Source organism: Rhinopithecus roxellana, chromosome 10 (assembly GCF_007565055.1).
Source record: "Rhinopithecus roxellana isolate Shanxi Qingling chromosome 10, ASM756505v1, whole genome shotgun sequence".
NCBI classification, from domain to species: domain Eukaryota; kingdom Metazoa; phylum Chordata; class Mammalia; order Primates; family Cercopithecidae; genus Rhinopithecus; species Rhinopithecus roxellana.
In genome coordinates this window covers 138617846-138633863 of record NC_044558.1, presented here as the reverse complement: position 1 = coordinate 138633863, position 16018 = coordinate 138617846, and the positions used below count along the sequence as shown (strand labels likewise).

The 16018-nt window shown below is 43.2% G+C and overlaps 2 protein-coding genes across 7 annotated transcripts in view; one reads left to right on the top strand and one right to left on the bottom strand.

Annotated features, from left to right (window-relative positions):
* Positions 1–939: 939 nt before the first annotated feature.
* The window catches only part of SINHCAF (SIN3-HDAC complex associated factor), a 44999-nt gene continuing 29920 nt past the window's right edge, over positions 940–16018 (top strand). Inside the window, exon 1 of one of the 6 annotated variants that reach the window (XM_030939212.1) lies at positions 940–1283. Coding sequence is in view for 1 of the 6 variants with exons in the window: in XM_010386216.2 (XP_010384518.2) it covers positions 3063–3369 (307 nt within the window). In the remaining 5 variants the exon portion in view is untranslated. Of the gene's footprint in view, positions 1284–1395; positions 1475–2704; positions 2828–3046; positions 3370–3555; positions 3577–16018 lie in introns of those variants that run through there. The other 5 variants (XM_030939213.1, XM_030939214.1, XM_030939215.1 and 2 more) reach the window with 5 other exon arrangements.
* On the bottom strand, positions 1371–3038 carry LOC104677524. Its single transcript, XM_010382576.2, has one exon. The coding sequence runs from the start codon at positions 2465–2467 to the stop codon at positions 1988–1990; it is 480 nt and encodes a 159-aa protein (XP_010380878.1). The 5' UTR covers positions 2468–3038; the 3' UTR covers positions 1371–1987.

Below are 16018 nucleotides of genomic sequence, written 5' to 3'. Positions count from 1 at the left end.
ACCAATATCAAGTTTCTGGGAAGAACATCCTTCCTCTCTCCCCACCCTCTATCATTAACCCCGGGTTTTTGCCTGTTGCGTTAAGTGTGTCCTTGGGATAAAGGCGAATCATAATCGTTCGGTTTTCATTTTCCTCTTATCAATCTGAGAAGAGTTACTTCAGTTTTTTTCTTCAGGAGTCTAGAAAGCGCTTTGATTGTTGAATTATTACATATTCTACATGGAAAAGTCTGTACGTCACTTGTTATTTTTTCAATTCCCAAGACCACCAGTTAGTGGAATTATTTCTGGGTGAGTGGAACACCCTTTACAAGCTGCTAGAGGAGGTATGCCTGTCCCTAGGTTATGGGCTTTCCACTGCCTAGTCTTTTATAGAAAGTGGCACTGTTCCCACGGAAATAAACAATCATTCAATTCGGAGACTCGAAATCTTAAGGCCGAAGTGAGAAAAAAATCGGATTGTTATGGGTTGGGTTACTATTTGAGAAGGGCAAGCGGGAGTTAGCGAATGGATAGGGTGTTAAAATGGTACTTTATTAAACGACTCATTACAACTGCACAAAAACTAAACCTTTGCTGGCCCCAGAAGATTTTTTTTTTAAAGTTTCAAAAATCTAACTTCAAACAAAATTTAGGAAACGTGGGATTAGTGTAAGTTCAGTCTGGGTGCTTACAAGACCACCTCCTCTGTCACCGAAAGTGGGCACAGGTGTGAGAATTTTGCAAAAGCAGCTTTCAGAACAATTTTTCGGCGCTCAATGATGCCCCTAAGAACTTCGGAGGTGGAAAACACGCCAAGCAGCGAAGACTTCCCCTCGGTTGCTAACCTTTCCCTTTCCCACCTCACCACTCCCTCTCCGTCGCGGCCTCCAGCCGGGGGGGGCGTTTGTTTATGTGACGTCCGCCGTAGTAAGCAGTCCCCGCCCCCGTTTCCCTCTGGCCGCCGCGTTTCCCGCGCCGCGGAGCTTCTCCCCTTAAAAGGACAATAGAGGCCTCGGGAGCGCGCGCGGTCGCTGGGACTTCTCCCCTTCCCAGCCCGCGACGTGCGCGCGCCCGTATGCAAATAAGTTCGATTCAAGAGAATTTTGTGCCGGGAGCCGCGCGTGCGCAGAGGGAAAGCGGAATCTACACCTTCTCGGCCAGCGGTAGCAACTGCAGAACTGCAGGAGACAATCTTTCTAGACAAGGCAGTTGAGGAGGAGGGAGCGCTTGAGGGGGACTGGCCTGGCGTGCACTCCGCACCTCGGGGACGTTATTGCGCGTGGAACGGCTGCTTTTGGAAGGTGAGTGACTCTCCCCATGCCTCTAGTGCAAAACTGTCTCATGAGGCTTTGATTTCAGAGTGTTTTTTTTCTCTCTCTTTTCACCTCCACCCACCTCCCCCCGTCCTTCCACATACACACAGGAAGTTTTGTCTTGGAGGTGGCATTGTTGGGAGCGCTGTTTTCGTGATCTTCAGACCCCAGGTTCTTTGGTACGCGCTTGTTTAGTGTGTATTTATTAATTGGGGAGGGTATTTGAGGCAAACCGAAAGTCTCGGGGCGGGGGAAGTGAGTGGAGCCTAGGCATAATTGAGGAGTCGCCGGAGTTGAGGGATCCACGTTGAAGGTGACAATGACTTTTCTCCGCCGCAGTATTCTCTCGCGGAAAGGAGCCCGGCGGCCGAAAGGCCCGAGAGGAAAGCGACTGGCTGGCCACCGCTCAGCGGCCGGGGTCGGTGCGCCCGCGTGGGCGCGAGGCGCGGGCAGGGTCGGGCGCCGTTGTGAAACCTCGTGGTTTAGTTGACTGCAGCCCCCGGGCTAGGGTGGACAATAAACGCCATTCGCTCGGAAACTAAGTTGCCGTCCGCTTCCAAGCTGGCGGCCGAGGGTCTTTAAATCGGCCTTTGGGGGTCAGTGCTGGGCTCTGCCGGAGCGCACGCGGCGTGGCGTTGTTTGCTCAACTCCGGAGGGATGCGGATGCGACAATGAGAGCAACACGCGGTCGCTTAAAAACAGCCCGTCTTCCACTCTCCTGCCCTCTTCGGACCGCGCCCAAGAGCGTCTAGTGTCCGGGGTGCCTTCGGAGCCCGAAGTTTTGCTCGCCGTGCGTTCACCTGTAGCGTAGGTGTGGGCGCCACGGCGAGGGCTTCCCGTTTGTGGGCTGCCGTCCGCGCTGTAAGATGGCCAGGGAAGCCAACTTGGCTGGGGACGGAGGCGGCGGCGTTGTCTACGCCGCAGGAGTCAGTGAACTCCGCAGGGCACTGCTTTTTGTGCTCTACCTGACAGACCACGTGCTTCGGGCTGCGACCCTGGTCCTTGTCCGAATGTCCAGCCTCGCGTGAGCCGTGGGATGCGGCCGCCGTCAGGCAGGTCCGGCCGGCAGGACAATGTGGTTTGCTGATGATGGCGTCTTGCCAGTTTAAAAAGCAGAGTGAAAGTCGCCAACTCTCCGCCCGTGCGGGGCGGGTACTCCGGGCGTTTCTCATCAAGGACACTGCAAAACTTTGATTAAATAGGCCCGCTCCCGAGGGGAGGGCCGGGGGACCAGGCTCCGGACTCTTCGGGGCGCGGGGTCCGGACCCCTATCCGGGGTGATCGTTCAGTGTCCGGCCCCTGCGAAACGCTCCGACATCTCTGATGCTGCACGTAGGCAGCGCCCGGCTGGACAGAAAACAAAGGGCTGCATGTGCCCGTGCGGGCCCCCGGCGCTCGGGGCGGCCGCCTGGGCGGAGGGACGTGCGGATCGGAGGCCCTCGAAGTTCGGGCGAGTTTCGGGAGGGGCTTTTGTCCCTCAGCCCCCTCGTGGGGAAACTTTGGCGGCGCTACTTGTGCGAGGTGCCATGCTGGTGCGTAGGGAGGCGGCGTGCTTCCCCGCTCCGGGCGTGCGGGCGGGCGAGGGAGGCGGCAGTGCCCGGCGCTTCAGCCCTGGCACCGGGGGCTGCGACGGCCGAGGGGTCCGGAGAGCGTGGCCTGGACTCCTCGGCCGGTTCCTCGTGGCCCGGGAGCCTGTGTCTGGGAGGTCTGTGGGTTCGCCTTTGAAGTCGAACTGTTGCCATGTTTGAATTACGTCAGGGCAAAGCCATGAGGAGGAACAAGCCCCGGCAGCGCGGCGTGCGGGAGGCGCGGCCTGCGGGAGGCGCCGGGTCGGGCGGGCGCGGGGCCCGTTGTTCCGGCGCAGGTGAGGGAGGTGGCGGCGAGCGACGCGGTTCACCTCCCGCTGCCCTCGCCCTCGCTGTCGCCCTGGCGAGCGGCCCCCGCAGGAACTTTCCTCCCAACGCGAGATGTCTTATTTACCAACAAATCCACCAGGGAGCATTCTTATTTGCTGGCTCGGCGTCTCTCTCGGCGGTCACCGGAGTGCCCGAGGGGGAGGCGCGCTTTACGGAAGGTGGGGACCCGAGGGCCCTGGGAGGAGCGGGGAGGCATTTTATTGCTTTCGGGGAAACGGGCGAGGGCGGCTAGCACCTCCTCCCCAGCAGAGCTGTGGCCCGCAAGTCCGGGGGACCCAGCTCCGACGACGCCTGATAAACCACCGTGGGGAAGTTCCGGGGCTCCCAGTTGCCCTACTAAGGGAAGTGAGGACTGTGGGCGAATTGTGCGTGCGGCCAGTTTCTTTGTGTGTTTCTAGGGGGTGGGGGGAGCGGGGAGGGGCAAGGTTTGTTTTGGTGTGGGGGGAGTTGGTTTCTTGAGGTGGTAGGGCGGTGCAGTTTGTTCTGGTAACTATGACCCTCGTCAGTTTCTTTGTTTTTATTTTCTTCCTGTAACCTTCCATTACTTAAGGCACTCGGAAGATTAGGAATTACTGTTGAGTTAAACAGGGACCCTATCCGAGACAGTTTTACCCCAGCAATCCTTTCTCCCCCTCCTTATGTTGTCCTAAGGAGGGTTAAGAAAACCTTTTTTTTCTTTTAATAATTTAAAAATGAATTTGACCTTGTTATTTAGCGTACACTGAAAGCACCTGTTTTTGAACTGGAATTTGCCAGACTTGAAAAGCCTTTTAATATTTTATGTCGCAAAATTGAACACATTTAGTTGCCCAATCTAAATTAAAGTCTGGGAGTTTCTGGTGGAGTTCCGGAGAAAACTCTCATGGCATTTAAAGTATTTATGTAATGATTTTGGGAAGGGGGATCTTTTTTAGCCGAACGGTATGCGTGACTCAGTGTTTGGTGGTTATTCACTGCCTTATCTTAGGATGACCTTGAAGAAGCAAATGTTTAGGGAGTTGGGCCTTTTGGAAACATTGTAAGGAGACTGGGGAGCTGCTGCGGAGGAAGCTGCTCAGGAAGATGTCCCAGGGTAACGGCTAGCTTCTTCCCAGTTCCCGTGAACTGGGGTTGACCTTCTGGTTACCCCTCCTAGATTTTTCTTTCAAGCTAACCTTTTTTTTTTTTTTTTTTGGTATGTGGCCCCAGGCATAGCTCAGAAATTATGCTGGTTTGACACATGGATGCTTCTTTGGTATTTGGGGTTTGCCTGTAGTCTAGACATCCGATATGCACCACCGTATCTGTTGCTTCTTTTCTGATTTCTGCTGCATTTGAATCATGTTTAAGGCTTAGAATCTAAGTGATCATTACTAGGAAATAATACCCTTAAATGCCCTGCCCCCACACACCAAAAAATCGATACTAGTTGAAATCCATTTTTTTCTTTTCATTATTTTGTTATTAATAAACCTATTTTTCCCAAGTTTTGATTGACCAAATTACAATACCAAAAGGCAACCAATATTAGTACATTTCTGTAGTAGATAGAAAGAGCATGTCAAGAAAATGAAAAACTTTGGATTTAATAACTTTGACTTTTTCTTTGGCAGCTATTTCCCTGGGTCGTTATTTAAAATGCATATGACATGCTTTGCAAATACGCTGAGACTGTTTGAGTTGTTTTTCTTAATTAGTATTTCATAGCTAAGTTATGGCTAGAATTTCCATTTCCTAGCAGATTTCATATACTACATACAGAGCTTAATGGTTTTTGTTTTACTAATTAGATGATGTAAAACAGAGATTTGGATTATCAATGTGAATGAATTCAGGGTGGGAAAGACCCACAGACAAGGTCTCTACTGCCTTCTCTTTGTATTGCTTTTGTGGGAGGTTGGAAATACGAAGTTCAATTGGTAGAATATTCTAGATCACTGGTGGACAGCAGGCCCCAAGTCAGTCTGTCCTTGCACAGTATTCTTAATGCTGTATATCTGGAACCTGAATGGTCAATTCCCCCCCCCCCCCCCACAGTGGTTATCAGGTCTTGGGAAATCTTGACTCATAGGGCTCAAACTCAGACATATTTATGTAAAAGAAGCAATTTAAGAACCATTTTACATGTAAAATAAAAGTTTTTCACTGGGGAAAGTGTAAACTTATTTTAAATCTAAACCAACTACACAGGGCTCTTAGGAGGATAAATTAATCAGTTTACCATGCCAGGTACATAGTAGGTTGCTTTAAAAGTATGTCATTTTCGTTTTTTCTTAAGAGGTGGTAAGAATATAATTGGCTGAGCAGAAAAGGAACACAAGGATTAAGGCACAAAGTTTTGCTGTTCAGAGTTTCTGGGTTAGTAATGCTTGGGTTTCAAAGCTGTCATCATCTTATAGTCACTTTGTGATCTAGTTTTTTTCATCAGTAAAATGGTAGTAATACGTATTATAAATAAGTTGTGAATAATTAAGCAAGTGACATGATTGATAAATACTAGCTGCTGTTGTCCTCACAACACTGGGAAATAGACATTCTACATAAGGTAAAACTGAGGCCTGGGTCAGTTGTTTCTGGAGAAACAGTCAGTAACTTTTTAGTGGAAAGAGTGTGTGTCTTTGGCCTCTTCCCTTACCTTATGAAAGCAGTTCTGGAAAGACCCTGCCCTTGACTCTTGGTTGTCTTTTCAATTCTGATTCAACCATTTTACATCAGAAAGTCCTGTGGAAACCTGGAAAATGTCATTTTTCTTTCTTCCTGATTTCTCTTGTCCACACTGAGTTTTGATTTTGGGTGTTACAAATTGAGACTTTTTTTTGTTGTCTTTTGTTTCTCCAGTTTTTTAATTGAATCTGCAACTAGGATTTTTCTGTATTATGGAAATAATCTGGAAATGCATCTAGTCCAAAAAGGGAGTTTGTTTTCAAGGTAGGGAGGTTTTCTCTTTGCCCCAGAAATACTAATGTCACAGGCACATTGCTGTTACATATTCAAGTATGAAAGTTACAGTTGAACTAAAATAATTTATATCTAGTTTTGTATTTAGTTGTTTTCCACCTATTATAAGTTTGGTTTGGCTTAATGTTGTTTTAATTTGGTTAATGTTAACTGTGCTGAGTTGAAGTAGCTCTCATTTCTCATTTCTCCCCACACTAGTCTAATTTCCTTCCCCTGGTACAGCTTGAAATAAGCAAGAAACATTTTTTCCTATAGCTTTTAAAACCTCAAGCTTTTTTTCCTACAAAAGTCTATAGACCAAATGTTAAAGAAAAATAACCCCTTTTTAAAAACATTAAAAATATTTCTATAATCAATAGCGGAAACAATGACTCCTTTCAAAACATTTGTTTTTAAAATTCACATCTTTATTGTAGACACCATTTCCCATTCCATGCCCTTAAAATATACTGTCTATATTAATCTTGGCTGCCCAACTCTTTGAGTAGTTAGCAAATTCTACCTGTTTCCGTGTACTGTGTACAGCCAGCACCTGGTTGTAATGCAAGAGTTAGTTTCTGCTCTGCAGCGGTTTATTATTGAGTAGAGGAGATAATGCAGTAAACAAGAAGTGAAATCTTATGTGGTAGGTGTCCTAATAAAGGTATGGCAGCGTTTTGTAAAACAAGTAATTCTTAAGAGAATTTCCCAGGTCAAGGGGATGGAGGGTAAGCTGTCTCAGACAGAAATAACAGCCTGAGTAGAGGGTGGCTAGTTATTAAAGTTGGTTTGACACTCTTAGAATATCAGAATTCCAAGTTGGGAGCAGCTGGTAGGCAGGAGCAGATCCTGAAAAGCTTTGAATTCCTTGCCAAGAAGTTTAGATACTATCATGAGGCCAGCATTGGTACCTTGGAAGGGAAGATTAATAGTTGAATTTTAGGAAGATATCACATGTTTAAAGGATGTAGGGAAGTCAGTTACAAGGTTCTGACAGGAGTTCATGCACCATGATGAGGAATAAACAGGCAGTGGGGATGGAAGTGAAGGAAGAAACAGAGTCTCTAAGGACTTCACAATAAATTTGATGGAGGGCCATGCAGAGGCTGAAGGAAGAGCTCAGTTGGCTTCCAAGTTGTTTTTGTGTGACTGTGGATGATAACCAAGATAGGTAAACAGAGGAAGAGCAGAGTTGGAGGAAAGATTGTATAATCAATTCTCAGGGTATCTAAAGGTTGGAATGGATTGGTGATCAGTTGGCCATATTTATCCTAGAGCTAAGGGGAGAGATTGGACCAGGAAATGAATAATATTGGGTTATTACCAATAAGATTGTTAGTAACTTCCTGTGAGTGGATTGCCCAAAGACAGAAAGCAAAATGATACTTGAAATGTAAGGAGGAAAAAAGAAAGAAAGAGGAAAGATTTGTGAGTAAACAGAATTGTCAGAGCTGAGTGCATACCTCATGCCAGTCTTTGTGTTGATGCTTTACAAATACTATTCAGATTTGGGATTTGTCATTATTATTATTATTTTGAGATGGAGCTTTGCTCTTCTTGCCCAAGCTGGAGTTCAGTGGTGCGATCTCAGCTCACTGCAACCTCTGCCTCTGGGTTCAGGCAATTCTCCTGCCTCAGCCTCCTGAGTAGCTGGGATTACAGGTGTGTGCCACCTGGCCGGGCTAATTTTTTGTATTTTTAGTAGAAACGGCGTTTCACCATGTTAGCCAGGCTGGTCTCGAACTCCTGACCAGGTGATCCGCCTGCCTCAGCCTCGCTTAGTGCTGGGATTACAGGTGTGAGCCACCGTGCCCGGCCTGTCATTATTTTATAGATGAGGAAACCGAATTAGTGAGGTTAAGGAACTTTCCTGAGGTTTGGGTCAAATCAGGTGTGTATACTACCATGTATCCATTTTCTTAACATTTTTATCAAGTTTGAAAATAGAAGAACAGCTTCATAGAAGAGTATATGGGCCCATTTCATGACCTTAAAGTCTCACTGAAAAGGCTAAGTTCCTCTTTTCCCATAGACCTGGGCTTAAAATCTTTAGTAATCAGAGTTTTATGTTCAATTAAATTTGTTGTACGTATCTTGGGATAGATAGCGTTTGTTTTTCTTTAATGTGCAGCTCTTATAAATTCAAGGAAATAAACAGAATTTCCTAATATTACAGAAGGGCAAATAAAATTAGTAGTGACTTCGTATTTAGTTGTAAAGACAGAAGCAGAAATAGACTCCAAATTGACTCATTGCAGACTATAGTTATTTTTTTTTTTTTTGTATTTTTAGTAGAGGCAGGGTTTCACTGTGTTAGCCAGGATGGTCTCAATCTCCTGACCTCATGATCCACCCACCTCGGCCTCCCAAAGTGCTGGAATTACAGGCGTGAGTCACCGCGCCCGGCCTGAGTATAGTTATATTTTCTAACTCATAATCATCCCTTTAAAGCGAGTAAATATTCTTTCTGACACTTTGAATTGTTTTTCATCCACTGGAATTCCTCTTAATCTAGAATTGGGAGACCTAGTTTTTTTTTTTTTTTTTTTTTTTTTTTTTTACTCTACCAAAATTGGAGGGGCCTGATGGTTTTTTACACTATCTAAAGCCCAGATACTTGAATTTGTAATTTTATTTTTAACCTATGCCACTCCAGTTGAAGACTTATTTCTGAGTTTGATCTCTTTCCTATATAGGGTGAGTTTTAGGCTCTTCTGCTAAGTGTGTATTCCATAGACAGCCACAGTTACAAATGCTTTACCATCTAATTTCTCAGAGACAGGGCACGTGTTTGGAGAGGCTGTTGGCAAACAAGTGAGGTCTGCTACCCTTTCTCAGTTTTCTTACAGACAGATTTACATTTGTCCCTTAAAGTTAGCTAAATTCAGGAATTTTGCTGAGATATGTAGGCTGGTATCTAGAAGCAGGTAAGAGGAAATAATGTCTTACTGCTCCATGGCTTTCCTTAACTGCTGATGAAACATGTTTCATTGTTGGGGAATACTGCAGCCAAGTGGCCTAGCAGCGGGAGAATACAAAGCATTTAGTCCTGTTGACCCTTTGTGAAAAGTGTTGCTCCAGTTACACTGTTAGTGTTTACTGGATCTTGTACTTAAATGTGATTCATGATAGCATATGATTGACTAAAATGGTGTCAGTGGTGGCATTACCAGTTACAGGAACTCAAGTATCCCCCCACAGTTTGTGATCACGAGTATTTTTTCTTGTTTATTTCTTTTCCTTTCCCATCATCCTGCCATTTCTAGTTTGACTCTAAAGAAATGCATCTCCTTCACTTCAGAGTTGTCTTTGGTTGCTTAGTTCTTTTTGTCTTTGTTCACTGCTGCTTCCTTCCCACTTTACAAATCTTTTGCTTGTCTCCTCTCTGCAGTTTCCTTCCCATTCTGCTCTGTGTGTATTTTGATCTTACCAGTCTAATTCGTAGTCTCTCCCATGGAGTGTATTTTCTAATTTGTATCTCTCCATCTGTATGTCTTTGAGGAAGTTTATTTAAGCTCTCTGTGCTTTTTTAGATTACTCTTAAGGTGTGTCTTGATAACCAAGGTTATTGGGGAGTGATGCTCTTGGTTAAAAAAAAAAAAAAGCAGGAGGTAGTAAAGTGAAAGTAAGCTTCTTTTATGCTTGCACTCCTCAGAGGCAACCACTATTTACTATTTTTAAAAACCAATTTAAAAAGAAGTTTGTATACTCACAGTCTCATTTTAAAAACATCCTGTGAGATTATACTGTATTACTATTGTTCAACTTGCTTTAAAGGTTGAAATAGCACTCTGTGGTGTTTCAAGCATAATTTAACCAGTCTGAAAATTCATTGACATTTAAGTCACCTCAACTATCTTTTTTTTTTTTTTTTTCTTTAAAGACTTAGGCCAGTTGATTTGTAGAAAGAAAAAATGATAATTAGAAGCTAGGATTTTGGTTTATTGGAAACTTAAGGATAGTTTCATTTGGGAGGTTGTTCCCCTAATTTGTGCATATCAGAATTTCAGTTTCCAGGATGACTTGGACAAGTTGTGAAGTTAACTGTTGATTTACCACATTTGACTATTGCTCTCAATTTTCTTCCATCTAGTCCACCCAGTGGTATTACTGAGTTTTGAAAGATATTTTTGAATATTAAAAAAAACCCTTTACTTCTAAATATATAAAAAAGCCAGAAGGAGGAATCTAGAGAGTGGAAGTGGAAGTTATATTAGAGTAACTAATGGTGTCCTTCAGAGCATGCATACCAACTAAGGAGAGTTTAACAGATGTTAAATTCATCATGATAAGAACCCTCTCCATATCCTTAAATGTGAGTTAACACCCTTATAAGATTTAAAAAGATAAGAAAATAGTTGAATTAAATTCATGGCCTTTTCACTGTCTCCTGATTCCATATTAAAAAGGTTACTAAAGCTCTAAAATTTGCATTTCAGTATTTTTCATTTTGTTTCCTGGTTGGAGCTTAAAATGAACAAGTATTTGATATTGTTGAGATTTATAAGAGATAATCTTTAATCTTATCAGAAAACTTTTCATAAATAGCATCTTTAATATAAACTATTGCTGTGAAACTCTTTTTCTTTCCTATGTATATTATTATATTCAGTAAACTTACGTGTTTAATTAGACATTATTCCTGATCTTTGGCTTCCCAATTTCATTAGACGAGATTAGAATTGTCCCTTTTGTATCTTTGATATATCGTGGTTATCTCATCCTTTTCTTGACTCATCAGCACCAAGGTTAGATTCATTAAGTTGATCATTAAATTTATATGAAACCCACAGCTTTAAAGTAGAAGAAAACCCCACAAATCAACCAGAACAGATGTTTAGAATTGATTGTCGTGTTTTAAAACTTTATTTTTTTGTTTATATACATTTTGTCCATATAATTGCAGTTATCTTTCTTAATTGCTTTTGCTGACTTAGCTATTACCTTTAATCTTTTTAACTTTGGGATATTCAATTAATTTGGTCAGAACTATAATTATAGCATGGTTGATTTTTTTTTTTTTTTTTTGACATGGATTTTTGCTCTTGTCCCCAAGGCTGGAGTGCAGTGGTGCAATCTCGGCTGGCTGCAAACTCTGCCTCCCGGGTTCAAGCAATTCTCCTGCCTCAGCCTCCTGAGTAGCCGGGATTACAGGCGCCTGCCGCTACTACCCCTGGCAAATTTTTTTATTTTTCGTAGAGACGGGGTTTCCTCATGTTGGTCAGGCTGGTTTCAAACTCCTAACCTCAGGTGATCCACCCAGCTTGGCCTCCCAAAGTGCTGGGATTACGGGCTTGAGCCACCACGCCCAGCCATGGTTGATTGTTTTTAACTGTTACAGTATTAAAACAATTTTTGAGTTTTTGGCTAATAGTAGTCAAAGAAAGAATGCCAGTGAAAGTGCTTTATAAAATGTAAAGTGCTATACAAATGGCAACTTAAAATTTAAGCAACACATTTATTGCACCTGTGAAAACAAATAAAAGAAAAAACTGATCAACACAGTCCTCTTCTAAATTTCTTTCTGGCCCAGGAATGTGTGTACATGCAAAGGCAGCTATGTCAGAGATAAGCGTTACAAACTCCCATAAGTAGGCATGTTTTAACTGTAACCTTTCAAATCCTGAGAAACTTCTCAAAATGTTTGTCCTATTTGAAGAAACTTCAGACAGCATACTGTAGACAGACAGACAGATGATGATAGTGTCAGAAGAAAAGAAAACTGGCCCAAGATGGCTACAGTTTGGACATATGCGTGATTAAACCACCGCCTACAAACTAAAGCTGACCCCTTGGGTTTGTAACTGGAGTTTGTTAAATATTTTACTGACAGATACTGGTTGTAAATTTGTTTGTCAGATATAGAACAAAGGCAGGATGGAATCAATCATCCTTCCACCAGACCCTAAGGTGCCTACACAATTATTAACTTTTCTCTCCTACCCACTCAACCACATATTTACTTTACTTTAGGCATAACATCACTGAATATGAACCAAATTCTCAACTATTGCTTCACCATACTGCACATATTTTCCTGTAAAATAATGTATAAAGACCGTGCCTCATGCAGTCTACTTCAGAGCACAGATAATAACCTACTGGAACTCGTACTTCCTGGGTGCGCATCCTCAAGCTTTGTGTTTGCAAGCAGCACATTCAGATTCAGAACACCTCCTGACTTAGTCAATCTAATGAGAAGGTATTAAAAATTATGGAGAACAAAGCCTCTAAATAGACTAAATCCCCTGCAACTGCAGAACATCTGATTCCACCTTTAGAAACCCCAGCTGGGTTAATATACAATACTTAGGGTGCCTCATTATGTAATCACTTAAACAAATGGACCACGACGACTTAAGAATGACTCTACATCACAGTGGCCTAAAGGCAGATCCTTTGATATGCCAAAATTGGCATACATGCAGACTAGGATGGAAGGTGCTAGTGCAAAAATTAAGCAACCAGAATGGGGAAGCTACTTCCAGTGGTATCTTGAAAGTAGTAAAAGTGGGTAGGATGATCTTTTTTCCTTACAGAATGCTAATAAACAACTTAGAGGTGGTAACAGATAGCTCTCAGATATACGCTCATTAAAAAACAATCTTCAGAATTACCTTCTTTACTCTTTGGTGCCTCCTTCACCACCTATACCTTTGCTCTATCTTCATCTTTCTAACTCCCCAGGCTGGATCTAATTTTTCTTCTTCTCCCATCTCTTTCTCCTTGTCTGTCACGTGTTAAACAGACTGTGACAGGGAACATGGCTCCAAAGGCCCCTGCTTTTGTTGTCCTTCCACCTACCCTGGCAGCAACCTCTTGTGCAGAAGTGAGGGACAGGAACTCTACAGGAATGCTTCCTGTGGTTGTATCATTCTGGGAACAGCCTATGACAGGTGGGGGATTCCTAATTCTCTTTCTCTTTTTTTAAGGGATTAAAACATTTAATTGGCTGGGCGTGGTGGCTCATGCCTGTAATCCCAGCACTTTGGGACGCTGAGGAGGGTGGATCATCTAAGATCTGGAGTCCAGCCTAGCCTGGTCATTATGGTGAAACCCCATCTCTACTAAAAATACAAAAAATTAGCCGGGTGAGATGTTGGCCCCTGTAATCCTAGCTACTTGGGAGACTGAGGCAGGAGAATCGCTTGAACCCAGGAGGTGGAGGTTGCAGTGAGCCGAGATCGTGCTGTTGCACTCTATCCTGGGCAACAAGAGCAAAACTCTGTCTCAAAAGAAAACAAAACCAAACAAAAAACCATTTAATTATACATATACACACAGATATTACACATATTCAATGCAATAGCATTCAGAATCCCAGCAGGATGTTTGTGGAAATTAACAACTTATTCTAAAATTGTTTTGATAATGAATAGGGCCAAGAATAGCCAAGATAATCTTAAAGAATAAAGTTGAAAGACTTACCAAGTATGACTTACAAAGCTGTAGTAATTAAGATAGTATAGTATTAGTGGATAATATACAATTATATAAAAAGAATAGAACATTCAGATACAGCCCCATATTGGATTTATGACAGCAGTACCACTGCAGTGCAATAGAGAAAAGAGTGATCTTGGCTGAGTTTGGTGGTTCACATCTGTAATCCCAGCACTTTGGGAGGCCGAGGCGGGTGGATCACCTGAGATCAGAAGCTCGAGACCAGCCTGACCAATATGGTGAAACCCCGTCTCCACTAAAAATACAAAAAATTAGCTGAGCGTGGTGGTGGGTGCCGGTAATACCAGCTTCTTGGGAGGCTGAGGCAGGAGAATTGCCTGAACCTGGGAGGTGAGGTTGCAGTGAGCCAAGATCATGCCATTGCACTCCAGCCTAGGCAGTAAGAGCAAAACTCCATCTCAAAAAAAAAAAAAAAAAAAAGAAAAGAAAAGAGTGATCTTTTTCAGCTTTTTCAGTAAATCGTGCTGGGTGATTTACATATCCGTGGGGAAGAGGGCCAGGGAAGAATCTTCGACCCTTACCTTTAATACCATGTAAAAATATCACAAATTCTAGAACAATTAAAATTTAAATTTGAAAGGAAAACAAACTTCTGGAAGATAATAAAAGAGATTATTTTCCACACCTGGAGGAAAGCAAAGGTTTCTTAATCAGGACGCAAAAAGAGCTAGCTACAAAAGAAAATGCTGATAGTTTGTACTGCATTAAAATTAGGAACTGAAGTTCCTCAAGACTCAGTTAAATGAGTAACAGTGCACAGAGTAAAGACATCTGTGAAACATATAACCACCAAAGGTCTTGTATCCAGAAAATAGGCACATGATTGAAGAGGATACCTAAATGGCCAATAAGTATGAAAGAAAGTTCTAGGACCCATTTGGAATCAGGGAAATACTCATCAGAACCACACAGTGAGATATCACTGAAATAAAAATGGCTGATACCAAGTGTTGGCAATGATCTGAAATATATGGAGCCGTCATACAATGATGGTATGAGTGTTAACTGGTACCATCATTTTGGGAAACAGTTTAGCAAGATGTACTGAAGGTAAATTTACACATTTTCTATGACTCAGCAGTTCTATTCCTAGAAATACTGACACATACACACACACACACACACCCAAAAAATACATAAAACAATGTTGAAAACACATTATTTGTAGTAGCCAAAACTGAAGATGTCTCAAAATGTCTATTGACCCTAGAATGGATATGCTGTCACACAATGGAATTCTATACAGTGAAGAAAAATAAAAAATACAGCATGGATTAATCTCAGAAATGTTGAACAAAAGAAGCCAGACTGAAAGGGTACATTCTGTGTGGTTCCAATTAAGTTTAAAAACAGGCAAAACCACTTGATGGTGATAAATGTCAGTTGTCATTGGGACCAGGGAACAGTGACTGGGATGAGACCTGTAGACTGCTGGTACCATCCTCTTTCTGATCAAAAGTTACTTCTCCTTTGCCAGCTTTGTCAAACAGCTGAAAGGCTACCATAAACAAAGTATCAGGGGCACCCAGGACCAATTAAAAGGCTACACACTGTTGAAAAGGTATTAGTCATTACAGTGGAAATCTGGTGGATGCCACCTTCATCAAGTGATCAACCGTAGCATCACCAACGCTGGGACAACATTCCTCCCATCTTCGGTCTGACCCACCACTCCACTTGAAAGTTCCACCGTCTTTGGATTAGGCTGGCTTTCTCCAAAAATGTTCAAGTATGGAGTGATAAAGTCATTGGGAGACATGAAAAATTCACCATTTTTCTCAGTGCTTGCATACTTCAAAAATGTTGTTATAAGCTCAGTTGGATCTGCTCCCTTGGTTAAAGCCACCTTGGCAGTCCCCATGCATGACCCTGGGTCCAGGGGGCTGCGGGAGCTACTCACTGGCTTGCTCGTGCTCGGTCCCAGTGGTTCACTTCCAATACCAGCAGTGTGTGTGCCCAGCCTGCCTGGAGTCCTGATTCTTTATCAATCCTAGTCGAAGGCCAAATTATGGGCCATAGTTAAGGAATTTCCTGGCCCTTATGAAGATCGGATTTGCTTTACCAAAGAATTTGAACTCACAATTAAAATCTATGACCCAGGTCATTTCGACATTTATCGGCTTGTCTACATGCTGGTTTCAGCTGCTTAAGCTAAGGAATAGCTAGAAAAAGCATAGTGTGGTTGGATCCCCTAACAGATCTTGTTCCTGAAAATCCAGTATGACCTCTGCTGCAGCCAACTCCCCAACTTTGAGAAGGTGGCTCAAAGATGTGTGGGTATGAGGAGCTTCTCTGTTAAATGCCATTCCCTTGTTTTTTTCAAAAGATTATAGATTACGGCCGGGCACTTTGGGAGGCTGAGGTGGGTGGGTCATGAGGTCAGGGGTTCGAGACCAGCCTGGCCAACTGGTGAAACCCCATCTCTAC